Below are 17,196 nucleotides of genomic sequence, written 5' to 3' on the forward strand. Positions count from 1 at the left end.
TTCATATGATCAAATAATTTATGAGTTTAAACAATATATATATAATTTTTAGTTTATATATATTATAATATAACCATATATATTTCCTATACAATACATATTTATTATTTTTAGAATATTTCATATAATTATATTTAAATGTTTTAATAATATAATTTATCATTATTACTATTAATTATATATTTTATAATATATATTTTATAAAATAAGTTACTTATGTATTATAAATAAGTGGTGTTTTTTAAATAAAAAATATAACAATTACATGATATTCTATCATATTAATCATAATATAAATTATATAAATGTAATACGTATTATAAAATATTTTTTATTATCGATAGCAAGATTATACGTACTGATCATTGATAATATATTATTTATTAAATAGACCATTTTTATAAATGATAGAAAAAAAAACACCATTAATCATTGAACGATTATTGTCATTTAAAGAACTATCACCTCTTATAACAATATTTGATACAATTTTACAATCGTCATGGCCACTTATTTATCATTTTTTAAAAAGAGCAAAATCTCTGTAAGTAACAAAAAAAAAAAAACGAAAAATTTAATTATATATATCAAGAAACATAATATCTATACATATGAAAACAGAAACTAGCATCATGCATCATGCTACTAGTGACTACAGCATACCATTATTCTACAAAGATAATAAAAATCTAATGAGAAAAGATTTATCAACATTAATATATAATATCAAAGAAATAATATCAAAATACGGTATAACATTCAATTAACTAATATAATTTAACAACATTAGAAATATCTCAAAGGTTTATTATACTCGTAGATTCTATTGATGCATTTAATCTAACGAACAAAATAAATATTTCAGATATAATAACATCAATTTTAACATTGAATGGTATTATTTTTTATATTATTATAGAATATCTAATATTTTTAGGTTCTATAACGTTAATTTTGATAAATCATTTATCAATACCTCTTCCAAAATCATATCCAGTATATTATCCATTACCATCAGAATTACTATCATATATATCAACAACCATTATTTCAATTCAATCATTGTCACATAAAATAGCTATTAAAAATGCAAAAGATAAGGCATTGACTACACCACTTGAAAACGATTCCTATATTGAAGGTGTTATCGTTGCTTTAGATTCAAATGATACATCAGGGATTTTCATTGATACAGAACATCGTCGTAAAAATGGAAAATGTATACATGAAGAATCTGTTTTAATGTTAAAAACAGGTGTTATTAAATCTATAGTAGATATTGAACAATTTAAAAAAAAAACATATATTATTGAAAAGCAAATAGAAGATTTAAACATTAATTTTAATTTAACACTTACAGATAAACAAAAAAAACAAAAAGAAAACGTAATTCTCCCTCATTTTAAATCACAAAGTATAATAATATATATATATAATATATTTCTTACTAATAATAGCTATATATCAACCTGAAAGTTTAATATTCTATACACCAGATTCAGAAGATGATTTAGATGAAGAAGATCCAGACAATGACTTATTATTATGACATTTTTCTACACTAAAAATAAAAACACAACATGCATTAGTTTTTTATTTTTTATATATTAATCATCAAAAAAATCTCCACCAAATAACTAATATAACAATAAAAACAATTGTAAATATAGTTCCATAATGACGTAAAAATGCATGAAAGTTTATATTTTTAGCAGCCTTTTTATATTTAATTGATTCTGAACGAAGATCAGAAGATAAATTTGACATTCTATCTAAACTATGGCCTAAAAAACATATATTTATTAATTAAGTATATAATCAATAAACATGCCTCTATATATTAGATCTTCTATATTTTTTGTCATAGCACGTGTAACATCCTGAAGCTCATTATTTAGTTTATCAAGATTAGAAGAAGCACGCGGAGCAAGATAAAGACGAGTTGTTCTTTGTATAAACGTATCTACCACAAAATAAGACAAATATTACCATAAATAACGCTAAAAACCAAACTGCACAAAAGCATAAGGTCTTAAAGATAACTTTATAACATCATTGCCATAAACGTTCCAAAACTCCTTTGATATTTCATCTAAGTAAGAAAAAGCAAGCTTTCGTGGATACGATTTATCACATATACAAAGGTAACAAACGTTATTATCAATAAAATAACTATATTTAATAAACGATAAAAAATAATTACTAAAATCAATATCTTACTGTAAAAAATACTGTCCAGACTCAATTGATGCTCTTATTTCAGAATTTACAGTTAACTTCCGAAATATAACTTTACATTGTTGTTTTTGTTCTAATAGTTCTGCTTCAGAATGTTTATCATCAACAGATGCACATAATGGTAAACCGTCCGTAATTCGTACAATTATTGTAGATTTTACCATGCAAACCTATTCCTTTAAAATAAATATTTATCAAGATTTAACTGTTATATTATATTATTTTAAATCAATAACTTTTTTGCATTGAATTTTTCAAATAAAATCATAAAATTCAGGGCAAACCTTAAAAAATAATTATAAAAAAAAAACGGATATATGACTATTACAGAAAAAGTATAAAAAACAAATTCTCTAATATAAGATATAGCATTTCAAAAAAAAAAAAAGCAATAAAACATAAAATACTTAAAATAAACGCTTTCATAAAGCGTTTATTTTTTTTATTCGTATACTTTATTAATAACGTTACACCCACCGAAAACAAAAATATGATAAAAATAGACAATAGTTCATTAGAAAAACTTAAAGAGCAAGATCATATAAATATAAACAATGAATCTATAAACAATACTATAGCATTACAAACAGATAAAGAAATAAACAAGAAAGCTAATAGCTTAATCGATCAAAAAAGAAAACTGAATATAGAAGAATTAGAAAATGATTCATCAGAAGCAGTACAACCATCTACAAACACCCTAAAACGCAGAAGAATAGATTTATGGGATATAAAACAGTTACTAGAGTATCCTAAAAACAAAGCAATATCAACGAATTTAGATATGTATGACACATACGATTCATCAGACTGTAAGTAAAAAAATTATAATATTATATATATTTGGAACTTAAATTTTATTAGATAAACAGAAACAAACAGAATATCTTTCAATATTACCAACTATTGACAAAATAATGAAAACAGAAGAAGAAATAGAACATGCTATAACAAACGGTTTTTTTGAAAACAACCTTTTTCTTCAAGATTTTATAAGAGAATTTCAGGTTTTTTTATTTTTATTTTAAATTATCTAATATTTCTTAGGACAATTTTAACGGAAGATACGAGGAGAGTGGAGCAAAGAATACATTTGAATCACGGAGATATCGTTCAGATAGTCGAATAGATGGTTATAGGGTAATGCATATGTCATTATATAACTATAATATTTGACATATAAATATTAGGATGTCCAATATGAACATCATTCTAGTCAAAAACAACAAAAAGTGTCAGCAGAGTTAAGAGCAGGAGAGGCAACGACATTAAAATTACCGCAGATGGCGGAGATGGGTCTATTTGTATTAGGAGATATCTGGAAATATAGCAGAACTCTTGGTTTTAAACAAAGAGGAAAAGGAAGAGAAAAAATTGAAATCAGAAAAGATTTACAGGTATTTTTATGCTTTAAACTACTGTACTTTTATATAATACTATATAGCTAACAGGAATTGATGAATCAACTCATTCTTTAACATTTTTATGCCCAAGCTCTACTAATATATATTTTATAAAAGGAGATCCAGGGATTTCTATTAGTAATATTACTACACCAACAATGCTAGAAACGCAGATTCTTGATATAGATGGACGTACTGCGCATTCAGAAAGACCCAATGGGAATGCATGGAAAAGCATTCGAGTACAGCGTTGCGGTCGAGATATGGGCACTTTGTTTGAAGTCAGAATGAAAGCATTCGATTTATATGGTGTATAATTTTTTATTATTACACCTAATATTATTATCAAATCATTCCGAAACTATAAAACGAGGGATGCATTTTATCTTAATAACATCCTATCTAAAGCATTATCATACATGTGTAATATATTTCACTATAGTTATATTAATATTTTCGTGCTGAATTTCATATAAACTTTTGTAATATTTATATTTTTCCTTAAAAACATTTAACACTTGATAATTTTCATTTTAAAACTACTAACCCTAAATTCATATAAAAAATATCTTAATGGAAAAAAATAGCCAAGTAATTCAAAAATTTATATTAGCATCTAAATCTTGCTCAATTCTAGTAAATTATAAAACTAATTAGATTAAAATTATAAATAATTGTAGGGTACTATATATGGGAAATGTATAATAAAAAATACAAATAATATACAAAAAGATACATGTATTTCTGAATTTCAAAAATTTAAAAGCTGTTTAGAAAATATAGTTTGCTCTAAGTATACGTAACATTATAATTAAAATATTATAGATTAAACACAAATGGTGATTTAAAAAATCAAAGTCTTTTCATTATAAACTCATTTCAACAAAAAAATTATCATTAAGATTTGTTATATTGTATTTCTATTATAATAGTTTTGATCAAAAATTTAACTATTTGTATTTCAAAGAAATACACTAAAATTATTTTCGCCATTCTTTCATCATTAAATAGGTTTAATCCATATATTTTTTATATAATTTATGGCTATATTAATTCACTAATATCACAAACTTACTGTTGTATAATATTGATATATATATATTTTTTTTGCTAAAATCTAAATATTTTTTATTAATAAAATTAAAAATACTATATTAACAAATTTAATATACAAATTTAACTATATTTACATTATATTATATCTTAGCATATTACACATAAGCATATGAAATATTTTCAATATTTTTATAGGATAGTAAGAATTATAGAAACATTAAATTTCAAAAATATAAAAACATGATTACAAGACTAATATGATATCTAATATTATATAATTTTAAAAGTAAAAATCAAATCTTAAATTAAAATAATATATGTCAAAAACTAACATTTTTTAAATAATTAAATATATATATACTAATATAAATAATATACAAATCTATAAATACTATTTATAGTATTTTTACAATTGTATATATAAAATATTAACACTATTCTTCATTTATTATATTTTAAAGTTTATATTAAATTTAAAGATAAATATTATGAAAAATTATATAAAATCAATAACATTCCAGAAGCTATTTATCATATGCTCATTTAAATTATTAAATAAAACTATAATTTTTATTTTTCCAAAAAAAAATACATAAACTTGTCAATATTTTTCAATTTTTATATTAACTAAAATTCTAAAATAAAAATTCATAATGAGTTTTTGTTTTTGTAAGATATAGAAAAGTGTTCCAAATAAAAAAATATATAATATTTTTTTAAATTCAAACATTCAAAAAAAAAACAAAATTACGTTATGAAAAAAAATATTCAAAATAATAAAGAACAGCCAGTAAAAGAGAGAGATTTATACAATTTCCCATGCCCAGAGGATATAAATGCATTACCTTAGCTTATTAATTATTATATAATAATAAAAAAATAGGTAGATAATAATAAACGATTGCATACAAGGTATTCAAAAGCGCAAAATATATTAACTCAAAATTTTAGCGATGATTATGTATGTTTATTAGGCAAAACAGAATTCTGTGAAAAGTCTAAGATTTTACCACAATTTATGCCACAGAAATTAATCGAAAATAAACATTTTGATAATTTTTCAAACGTATCTAGTATTAATCATATCCAAAACACGAATAATAACTACAATTTTTACAAAAAAGGTATTTTTTTAGTAATCATTATAAAGAAGTTTTAAATCAATTATTAGAAGTACAAACTTCAAAAAAATTTGTATCCGACAAAATAGAAAACAAAAATGGACCTGAAATTCAGGAAGCTACCCCTAAGAGTTATTTCAAAGGACATGAGGATTCAAGGACTATTATATCATCTCAGAAAGCTTATGAATTGAACTGTCAATCACAAATCGATTTGGAACCAATTCCTGTAAATCCAGACGAAGATTTTTTTAAAAATGATATAAAAGAGGGTTTTAAAAAAAGCAATGAAAAAATATCTGCTGGTATATTTGAAAAAGATTCTATACCTCTTAGAAATTTTTTTCTAAAACAACAGGTAGGATATTCTCAAAAAAATCTAATAGCCATTTTATTCTAAAAATAATTTAAGGAGGAGGAAATGACAGAAGATAACAAGGATATTGTTTCGTCAGATTCACAAACGGAATTTGACTACGCTTCTACCCTTTTTAAAACTGTTGATAATGATGAATATTCTTTTTTCAAAAATACTTTCGATACACTTACAATCCAAGATGAAAAAATAGAAGATTACAAAAATAATAATAAAAATAATAACATTTCTTCTCAAGTTGATTATAATGATATCTGGAAAGCAATTGGTGAAGATACAGATTTCTTACCAGATGATGTTATATGTACTGAGAATGATATTGCATTTCATGCAAACAATATGGCATTAGATACAGAAACAATGCCGTTAAATAAAAATATGTTTTCTTCACTGGAAAATAGTACAGAGCGTTGCGTTAATCAACTTTCAAATATTCCTTATCCTTACTTAAATAGTCATGAATTAGATAAATCTTCATCATCTAAAAAACCTGATCTTATGTCACATACTCACCAGTCTAATATGCATATCGATAATACTCAATCATATTCATTAGATACAGATTTCCAAGCAAATATTCTAAATACAAGTAAAACGGGGAATATATTTAATCAATCGTCATCTGAAATATTCTCTGGGAATAATATTCCTTCTCCAACCCATAGTAGAAGCCAACAATGTATTCATCAGCAGTCATATCAGCAAAATAATAATTACTTTTCAACTATAAATTCAGAAAACAATGAAATAGCTACAAAATCATATATTTCTATCAAAGGTGGTTATTTATCTCCATATGACCTTCCCGTACAGTTTATACCTAAATTTAGACGTCTAGCAGAACCAGCTTCTAATAAGTATTCTGACATACAAAAATATAATAATTCTTCAGATTACATACAAACAAATATAAATGTAAGTATTTTGAAAATATATATATCAGAATAAAACTTACATTAATAGACATTTGAAATAAAACCTTCTAAATCTCTACAAAACATACCAATAGATGTTAATGTTACTAATAATTCTAAAATATTATCTAGTAAAACATCCTTAAAAGATTTAAATAATGAAAAAGATTTATTAAATTATACGTCAGCTGATACATCTATTCCAAATGCTAATACATATTTTATACAGCAAACATCTAAAACTTATGAAGAAAAAGCAGAAGAGAAAAATAAGATGTTTCAAGATTTGCCAATAGAATTCTCTAAAAAATTAAAAGTTTCAAATAAAACTATTAATAAAACTGGTACAAATACTCAGGATACAGATTTCGAAATACAGCACTCAAACATGCAATATACATTGGCTGATCAAAAGAACATTCACGAGATCTATCAGAATTCTCATGAAGTTAATCAGGATGTTTTCAATATTACAGATAATAAAGCATTTTTATCAGATATTCCATTTAATATCAATAGTCAGGAACTAAACGCAAAAAAGATAGATATGAATAATTTTTCATTAAATAATATCAAAGACAGACAAAATATACATAATGAGTCTCATATTCAAGAAAATGCACTTGAGCCAAATGATTTTTTATATTCGGAGGCAGGAATAACTAAAAAAAATAATTTATACTATCAACATTCTTTGGAGTCACATTATAGCACAGAAAAAAAATTAGCTATCAAAGAAAATACACAAGATCTAAAAAAGGAAAAATCTATCAATATTTTTCAAAAAAATACATCTACTTCTAACTATGAGCCATATACATCTACTATGCAGAAAAATTTGCAACCTTCTCAGTATTTTCCATTAGATATAGATAATTCATATTTACGGTCAGAGAAACAAGATAATTCGGTGGCATCAAACATATATACATCTTTCGTATTACCATCTCAACCAATGTCTTTTAATATTCAAAACAATAATTCTATTCTGGATATAAGTGAAAATAATTCCAAAAGATATAATCTTGATGAAAAAATTAAACCTATTTATCGTAAAGATAGTTTTGAAAATTCTAGTTATCCTATATTAGTATGGGGATTTGGAGGAAAAATCATAACAATATTTCCAGATAAAACATATATTTCCGACAATTCAAAATATATATATTCTAATTCATCACATACTTCCGGAACATTAAAAATTTCAAATATTAGATCTTATTTTCAAAATTCTGAATTATTACATATGACAATACCTGGGCCATTATTTTCAATATCTAAAAACACTAATAAAACTCGTAAGAAAGAAGCTATTAAGTGGTTGGGAGAAAAAATTCAGTCACTAGAGCTCATTAAAGATAATGAAGAAGATGAATTTTTTAGTGAAAAAATACTCTTATGGAAAATAATATATATCTTATTAGATAATAGTTTTTCTTCAGATCAATTGTAAGCTTTGTTAACATTTTTTTACTTTTTTTATCTAAAAATATTTAGCGAAAGTATTCATTCAATTTTAAATTTATTACAACCAGATTTGCAGTTTTACAATAAAGAAAAATCTAATTTTACAATTACTGCAGATTTTATGAATTCTAGTTCTAACCTGAATACAAATACTCAAGAAATATCATCATATACTGTTACTCAGGAATCTCTAGAACAAATTAAACTCTATCTTTTAAGTGGTGCCAAAAATGACGCTATTCAATTCTGCTTAGATAGAAAACTTTGGTCTCATGCCCTTCTAATATCTAATTCTATGGGTAAAGAAGTATGGAAATATGTAGCAAAAGAATTCATACGTTCCGAAATTAATGTCAACAATAAAAGTTTGCAAAGTCTTAAATTTTTCTATGAAGCATTATGTGAAGACGATCTAGATATGGGTTAGTTTTAGGATTTTATTAAATTTAAAACTAATTAAGGCTTTTTAGGAATTTCTCATTCTTTTTTCAATAATAATGTTAATATAGAACCTAATAAAACAAAAGAATTTCATAAGGATTATTTAGATAACTGGAAAGAAACATTAGTTATGATTCTTTCTAATCCAAGTGATAAAGATTCTAATATTATATTTAATCTAGGAAAACTTCTTATTAAGAATAATTATATAATTCCGGGACATATATGGTATTGCAACATATATATTTTTAATATTCATTTTTTAATATAAAAATAGTTTTTTGCTGGCAAAAAAAGATTCAGTATTTTCTATGCTCGATATACATAACTCAGACCTTATTTTACTTGGAGGGGATCATATAAATAATCCATCATCATTTTATCATGATTTAGATAACATAATTTTAAATGAAATTCTAGAACTTTACACAGCTCTTAAATCCCAATCACCTTTTTATGGATATGCTCATTTACAAGCTTATAAATTTTATTATGCAACAATATTAGCAGATCTCGGATATATATCTGAGGCACAAAGGTTAATTTCATAATTTTTATTATTTTCATTAATTCATGCAGATATTGCGAATCAATTAGTGATATAATCAAGAAATATTCTAAAGGTTCGCCTTTCTTTCATTTATTATTTGTTCAGCAATTTCAAGAATTTTCATCTCGACTTCTAACCTATGAATCTCTTAACTCAATGCCGTCATGGTTTGGAAAAAAAATGTCAAAACCTAAATTAGACAGTTTTTGGGGATCAATTGAAAACAAGTTTAGTAAATTTGTTACAGGAGAAACTAGTTCTATTGAATCTCAAGAAATTTTAAATAATGATTCAAACCCTTTTGAACATCTCGCCGAAAAAATATCACATTCCAAAATCCACTCACAAACAAATCTTGAAGCATTAAACACATGTGCAGTTGGTCCCTACCTTATACAGGATGAATTTATTTCTCAGCCGAATCATCAGGAAAAACTAACAAAAACATGTCAAAACAACTATGATTTATCACCTAATTTATCTTTAACTACCTCTGAAGATCCTAACATTTTTTCAAAAGATAAAAAATATAACCATTTAGCCTGTTATCAGCCAATGCCAAAATTATATGAGACTTCTAATCAAGAAAGTTATTGCAAAAATGTTCAGTATTATAAGGAATCCATTATATCGGAAAATAATTCAGAAAATATTTTAAATAGGGAAGTTTTCAAAGAAAATGGTCAAATAGAATTGTCAAGAAATGATAATCTCAATTATTTGGAATCCTCAGATACACAGACTAATGATTTTTATAATACTAAATCTGAACTAAAAAATTTATCTATTACTCAGCTTAACTCAGAAGACTCTTATAACGTTGAACCTAAGTCTCAATCTCCGAAAAACAATAGAGGTACATAATTATACTTTTAGTAGTATACTTAAAATTCTAGATGAAAATGCAAATTCTAGTTGGTTTAGTAAATGGTGGGGAAAAAAAGAACAATCTAAAGAAAAGAAAATATATAAGGCGAAATTAGGAGAAGACAATTCATTTGTTTATGATACTGAACTTAAAAAGTGGATTAATAAAAAGGTAATAAGACATTTTATTTAATACTCCCAATACAAACAAATATATAGGATAGCACCTCAATTTCTGAACATGCTATATCACTACCGCCACCACCAAAAAAAGCAGAGTTATCTCATTCTACAAATTTGATAGCTCAAGAATCACATTATAATGAATCAAATAAAATATCTTCCAATACTATTACGCCTGATGTTGATTCTATGAACTCTCAATTATCTACTAAATTTACACATAAACCAATAGTATCAAATGACGATGCTCTTGATGATTTACTTAAAATGGCATCAGAACATTCTTTAGCTAATGGGAATACACAAACAAAAACTCTCACTAGAAAAATAAAGGCAAAGAATACTAAAAACAAATATGTTGATGTAATGAACTTAAATCCTTAAATGTTATGTTACTTATTAAGTATTTATTTCGGATATTCATTATCCCAATATTATCAAACATCAAAAGTTTTAATATATAAATATGCAAAGTTAAATATTTTATCTTTTTATTGACGAATTACAAAATTATATATATAATCTTATATACATTAACAGAGATAATAACTATAAAATTAATTTTTGCAATATTTCTGTCATTTCAGTTTTTTAAAAAAATACTTATTTACTACCATTTTGTAATTTCATAATTTGTATTAAAATTTACTTTAAATCTTAACTCTTTATATATTAGAAATAAATACAATAAAAAAGCATTTTAGAACATTATATATACCATTTTTAATAACTATTATATCATGTATATAACTTTTTAATTATTTTTTTCTTTTATAAAAACTCCAAAATTCAACCAAAATTATAAAAAAAAAATCAAATGAAATTATTAAAAAGAAGCAAAAAATAAAATACTTCAATATATATGCAAGCACATATACCAAATAATAAATTCTCTATCCCATTACAATCAATGAAAATCAACACCGCTCAACAAAGTCTTACTTCAATAGATAGCGAATCTTACAGCATATATTCCCAGCATGAGATAACAGAAAATAATAATGATCAAACTCCACTTATAAAAAATGAAGTATAGTTTTTAAATTTATTTTTAATTTTAGCTCATATTTTTAGAATATTCAACTTTTTGATATTTTGCCTCATACGCCATTTTCTATGGATTTTGCAGAACTTAAACAACAAAGTTTTGCTAATCGTTCCTATAGATCAATACCTATTGTTTCTGGTATGGATTAAATTCTTATATTTTAAAAAGAACTAAGTTATAATTTAGGTTTGAATTCATCCACCAATTCACGTAATTATCCATCTAATGTTATTTCTAATGCAAAATACAATATTTTTACGTTCATACCTATATTTTTGTACGAACAGGTATTCTAAATATTTTGTAATAAATCTTCTAATTTTAAAGTTTAAACATTTTTTAAATTTATATTTCCTTCTTGTAGCACTTTCTCAATTTATTGTACCGTTGCGTATAGGATATTTATCTACATATATTGCTCCATTGATTTTTGTTATTTCCATAACGATGGGGAAAGAGCTATTAGATGATTTAGCTAGAAGAAAAAGAGATAATGAAGCAAATTCAGAGCCATATACAATTTTGGAGAATAATTTGCCTAAAAAAAGCCGTGATTTAAAAGTAGGTGACATAGTTTTAATACATAAAGATAAACGTATTCCTTCGGACATTTTATTACTTCATACAAATAATCCAAATGGAGAATGTTTCATCAAAACAGATCAATTAGATGGTGAAACAGACTGGAAATTAAGGTTTTTCTCAAAAAGGATTGTATACCTAATATCTTTAATAATTATTAGAACATCATGTGCAGCAACACAACCTTTTTTTTCAAATGAATCATTATTTTCTCTAAATGCTATTGTTTATGCACCACCCCCTATAAAATCTATTCATATGTTTTTTGGAACATTATCAATAAAATCTTCATCCAAAGATATATACAACTATCCATTAACTGTAGATAACATGTTATGGGCAAATACAGTTTTAGCATCTGGTGGTCCTATAATTGGTTTAGTAATATATACTGGTGTAGAAACAAGGCAGGCAATGAATACATCAAAAGCGGGAACTAAAACAGGCTTATTGGAATTAGAAATTAATAATCTCACAAAAGTAATAATATTTTTTCTTTTATTATGATTAATTTTGGATGAAGATTCTTTGTACTCTAACATTTATACTAAGCTTTATCTTAGTTTTATTTAATGGTTTTGAAGAAAAATGGTATATATCATTATTTAAATTTCTTATACTTTTTTCTAGTATTATACCAATTAGGTAATTAAATATAATTTATTTTTGAAAATAATTAAATTATCTTAGTTTAAGAGTCAACCTGGATTTGGGAAAATCGGTTTATGCATATCAAATAGAGCATGACCCAGAATTACAAGGAACTATTGTAAGAACCAGTACAATTCCTGAGGATTTAGGCCGGATAGAATATCTTTTGACAGATAAAACAGGAACTCTTACTCAAAATGGTATTTTTGCTTTATATTTTTTAAAAATTTAAATATTTTAGACATGAAAATGAAAAAACTTCATATTGGAACATTAGGATATACAAATGAGGCAATGTCAGAAGTAGCTGCTTACATTCGAGAATATAAAAATAATTCAAATACACAATATGTAGGCCAGAGAGCTAAAAAAGAAATAGGAAGCAAGATTAGAGATATAGTTTTTGCATTATCTGTTTGTCACAATGTAATAAATAAATAAATAAATAATATTTGATAACTCTATTTTAGGTTACTCCAACTATAGACTCAAATACGAATATAGTTTCATATCAATCATCGTCACCGGATGAAATGGCAATCGTACAATGGACTAGTAGCATGGGATTAACTCTCCATCAACGAGATAGACATACTATTCAGTTATGCTATCAACACACAGGTGAACTTGTAGAAATGAAAATTCTACATAATTTTCCATTTACTTCAAAATCCAAAAGAATGGGAATTATAGTGCAAATAATGGAAAAATCTAATAAGGAAGGAGATATATGGTTTTTTCAAAAGGGAGCTGATGTGGTTATGCAAAAAATCGTTATGGCTAGTGACTGGTTAGATGAAGAATGCAATAACATGGCTAGAGAAGGTTTAAGAACACTTGTTATTGGAAGAAAAAAATTAAGCAAAGAAACATATGATATCTTTGTCAAAAAGTAATTAAATAATTTTTATAAATTTGTAAATTCAAAATTTTTAGTTATAATCAAGCGGCATTAAATTTGTTTGATAGAGACAAAGCTATTGCAGAAGTAATTGCAAAATTTTTAGAGTGTAACCTCGAACTTTTAGGTTTAACGGGAGTGGAAGATAAATTGCAAAAAGATGTTAAGCCATCTTTAGAGCTTTTAAAAAACGCAGGAATAAAAATCTGGATGCTTACAGGAGATAAAGCAGAGACTGCAAAATGCGTTGCAGTCAATTCTAAATTTATATCGCGGGGACAGTATATTCATATAATTACAAAAGGTAATTCCAATATTAATGCATATTTGGTATTTACAAATATTAGCAAAATCTAAAGAATATATTATAGAACAATTGGAATTTCTAAAAAACAAACAAGATTCATGCCTTCTTATAGACGGAGAGTCTCTTCAGGTAATATTTTTGATTTTTTTATACATTTAATATATTTTAGTTATATATGGATTTTTGTAAAATAGAATTTATATCTACAGCAACCAAATTACCATCAGTGATAGCTTGCCGTTGTACACCTACACAAAAAGCGGAAATTGTTAAGCTTATTCAAGATTATACATTTCGTAAAGTATGTTGTATAGGTGATGGTGGAAATGATGTTAGTATGATTCAAGCTGCAGATGTAGGAATAGGGATTGTAGGAAAAGAGGGCCATCAAGCCAGTTTAGCAGCAGATTTTTCTGTTACACAATTTTATCATTTAACTAAATTACTAGGTATAATAAAATATTTTTGCTAAATTTTATTATAATTCTTTTTTTAGTTTGGCATGGACGCAATAGCTATAAACGTTCTGTGAAATTGACTCGTTTTGTAATTCATCGCGGACTTCTAATTAGCGTATGTCAAATATACTATTCAATTGTATCTGGATTTACTCCTATTGTTCTTTTTAAAGTGCTCACACATATACATATATATACTTTCATAAATTAATTTGTTTATAGGGATGGCTAATGGTTGGATATGCAACTATTTATACAATGGCACCAGTATTTAGTCTTGTTTTTGACCGTGATGTTAATGAATATTTAACATTTTTATATCCAGAATTATATAAAGAACTTACTAAGGGAAAAACACTCAATTACAAAACATTTTTTATATGGGTTTTTATTTCTGTATACCAAGGTTAAAATAGTCTTTTTTTATCTATAAGTTAATTTTAATAGGAATTTCTATTATGTTGTTATCATATATTTTTATCGGATTAAATAAAATGAAAACACTAACAACAGTAACATTTACAGCTTTAATTTTAAACGAACTGATCATGGTAATTATAGAAATGCATACATGGTTTTTTAAAATTTTCATAATAAATTTTAACTGATAATATTTAGGCATAAAATTATGATTTTAGCAGAAATAGTTACTTTAATAATTTATATTGCATCTATTCCATTTCTTAATAATTATTTTGGTAAAAATATTACAGTTCATCTATTTAATCTTATTTTATAAACAGATTTAAATTATATAAAAACTATTGATTTTTTTTGGAAAACAATAGTAATTACATCAGTTTCACTAATACCACCTTGGATAGCAAAGACTCTAAAAAGAAAAATTAAACCTCCAAACTATGCTAAATTGCAAGTATAAAATATTCTGTATATATTTAAAATTAAGGAAATATATTTCTAATTTATCACCATAATATCATTAAATATTTTATTAAAACTTTTTTTTGTTTTTCTCTTTGAATTTTGCCTGGAAATCTTCTTTTAGATAATTTAAATGCGCCGTATACTATTTCCCCGTTGCTTTCTTTTCCTAACTAAATATTTAGAATCAATTTAAATTACTTAAAAAATTACCCAAGGAACTTGACTCCTTTCTCGAATTTGGTCAGCAAAAATTGCAAACTGAAAAATAAAATTATTTTAAAATTCATCATGTCTTCATACAATCAGAAATTAAATCTATTGTACATGATTATATCTACTTATCTATAAAATAAGATTCTTCAACTTTTGATTGCAAATTTAAATTATTCGTATCTTTAATTTCACGATTTTAGAGAATATCCTTAAAATAGAAAAAGACTAAATAATGAACCATCTGTTTCAATAAAACTACCATAATATTTCATGCAAGAAAAAAGATTTCAGATTCCTATATTCTAAATGATATTTTATACTAAAAAAATTAAAATAAACTTTTGGAAAAATTAATCGTCAAAATCTTATATAAGCATTAATTAATAATATACATAATATAAGACAAAAATGTTAAACTTTAAGCTTGATTGAACCATAGCAATTAATAATTTCATAAAAATATCAAAATTCTCAATAACGTTTTATTTAACATTTTAAATTTTATATATTTTACAAAAAAAGCTGAAAATACACTCAAAATTAATAAAAATATTTTTTCAATAAAATATTAAAATTTCTCTAACATATAACTAATTTAAACTAATTTTTAATTTTAAATCATAAACTTTAAATTATAAAAAATTAATACAGACCAATAATGATATTAAAAACTGTTTTTACTGCAAAGCAAAAATAATTAAAACATTTAAAGTTATAATTTACAGTTATTTTAAATATATATTTTCTTAATACAATCATTACTAAATTATATTTTTATTTCTAAAATATCTAAAAATTTAATAACTTTATTCTTAATTGAATTTTAGATAGCTTTAAATAATTAACAAATCAAAAAAATTATTTAATAATATACAAAATTATTAGTAAAAATATTTATAAATATTAACTTAGAAAAGTATTATAGAATAAATAAATATACTATCATATTTAATTAAATATAAACTTCAGAAATAATTTTAAACTTATAAACACAAAACATGATTGTATAATACTATTATATAATTATACGAATTTTAAATATTCTTTAAAGTTTAATTTTTAAAATATTATTTAACAAAAAAGGATCAAGGTGACTATAAATAATGTTTTTAAATAAATATTACATAATATTTTAAAATATATAAAGAATTCACACAAAAAATTCATTATTTTTTTATTATAAAAACTTTATCGTTTAAGTTTAATTATAAACTTTATTAGCATTTTTAATACAAATAACATATTCTTAAAACATTTCATTTAAAAGATTAAGCATTATTTAATTAAATACTTTAAATATCATAAAGCCAAAAATAAACCATTTTCATAAACAAAATAACTAAAACTATGCTTCAAATTATTTAATAAACAACGTCATTATGAAAATAAACAATCAACTTTGTTAAACACCTATATAATTACCCATCATATGTGAATATTACAGCTACAGTATCGAGAAATATGGATTTCCGCCAATTCATACCATATAATATATAGAAAATATTAAAAACTATATTTCATAAAAACATACTATT

General features: G+C 24.0%; 6 protein-coding genes across 6 annotated transcripts; 5 read left to right on the forward strand and 1 right to left on the reverse strand.

The window, feature by feature from the left end:
- The first annotated feature begins 359 nt into the window (after positions 1–359).
- On the forward strand, positions 360–1,594 carry T552_02687 (hypothetical protein). Its single transcript, XM_018371218.1, has 5 exons — positions 360–544; positions 593–750; positions 791–895; positions 938–1,414; positions 1,458–1,594. The coding sequence occupies exons 1-5, from the start codon at positions 405–407 to the stop codon at positions 1,547–1,549; spliced, it is 972 nt and encodes a 323-aa protein (XP_018225014.1). The 5' UTR covers positions 360–404; the 3' UTR covers positions 1,550–1,594.
- Positions 1,577–2,448, reverse strand: T552_02688 (hypothetical protein). Its single transcript, XM_018371219.1, has 4 exons — positions 2,221–2,448; positions 2,009–2,172; positions 1,832–1,963; positions 1,577–1,784 (listed from the first exon to the last, which is right to left on the reverse strand). The coding sequence occupies exons 1-4, from the start codon at positions 2,400–2,402 to the stop codon at positions 1,615–1,617; spliced, it is 648 nt and encodes a 215-aa protein (XP_018225015.1). The 5' UTR covers positions 2,403–2,448; the 3' UTR covers positions 1,577–1,614.
- Positions 2,449–2,682: 234 nt separating this feature from the next.
- On the forward strand, positions 2,683–4,003 carry T552_02689 (hypothetical protein). The gene is made up of 5 exons (XM_018371220.1): positions 2,683–3,050; positions 3,103–3,245; positions 3,286–3,378; positions 3,429–3,635; positions 3,683–4,003. The coding sequence occupies exons 1-5, from the start codon at positions 2,729–2,731 to the stop codon at positions 3,956–3,958; spliced, it is 1,041 nt and encodes a 346-aa protein (XP_018225016.1). The 5' UTR covers positions 2,683–2,728; the 3' UTR covers positions 3,959–4,003.
- A 79-nt stretch (positions 4,004–4,082) lies between these two features.
- Positions 4,083–4,733, forward strand: T552_04172 (hypothetical protein). The gene is made up of 2 exons (XM_018372223.1): positions 4,083–4,277; positions 4,322–4,733. The coding sequence occupies exons 1-2, from the start codon at positions 4,215–4,217 to the stop codon at positions 4,442–4,444; spliced, it is 186 nt and encodes a 61-aa protein (XP_018225017.1). The 5' UTR covers positions 4,083–4,214; the 3' UTR covers positions 4,445–4,733.
- A 663-nt stretch (positions 4,734–5,396) lies between these two features.
- Positions 5,397–11,046, forward strand: T552_02690 (hypothetical protein). Its single transcript, XM_018371221.1, has 11 exons — positions 5,397–5,535; positions 5,581–5,821; positions 5,869–6,176; positions 6,231–7,109; positions 7,158–8,557; positions 8,606–8,997; positions 9,046–9,244; positions 9,294–9,554; positions 9,596–10,422; positions 10,463–10,605; positions 10,653–11,046. Exons 1-11 carry the CDS (start codon positions 5,452–5,454, stop codon positions 10,998–11,000), a joined length of 5,082 nt encoding a protein of 1,693 aa, XP_018225018.1. The 5' UTR covers positions 5,397–5,451; the 3' UTR covers positions 11,001–11,046.
- A 386-nt stretch (positions 11,047–11,432) lies between these two features.
- T552_02691 (hypothetical protein) lies at positions 11,433–15,489 on the forward strand. The gene is made up of 17 exons (XM_018371222.1): positions 11,433–11,646; positions 11,691–11,802; positions 11,851–11,951; positions 11,992–12,359; positions 12,408–12,726; positions 12,770–12,891; positions 12,937–13,097; positions 13,139–13,323; positions 13,368–13,789; positions 13,834–14,102; positions 14,146–14,234; positions 14,275–14,554; positions 14,602–14,735; positions 14,786–14,969; positions 15,011–15,137; positions 15,182–15,261; positions 15,307–15,489. The coding sequence occupies exons 1-17, from the start codon at positions 11,479–11,481 to the stop codon at positions 15,441–15,443; spliced, it is 3,258 nt and encodes a 1,085-aa protein (XP_018225019.1). The 5' UTR covers positions 11,433–11,478; the 3' UTR covers positions 15,444–15,489.
- The last annotated feature ends 1,707 nt before the right edge of the window (positions 15,490–17,196 follow it).

Source organism: Pneumocystis carinii (assembly GCF_001477545.1).
Source record: "Pneumocystis carinii B80 chromosome Unknown supercont1.12, whole genome shotgun sequence".
Classification (NCBI taxonomy): Eukaryota; Fungi; Ascomycota; class Pneumocystomycetes; order Pneumocystales; family Pneumocystaceae; genus Pneumocystis; species Pneumocystis carinii.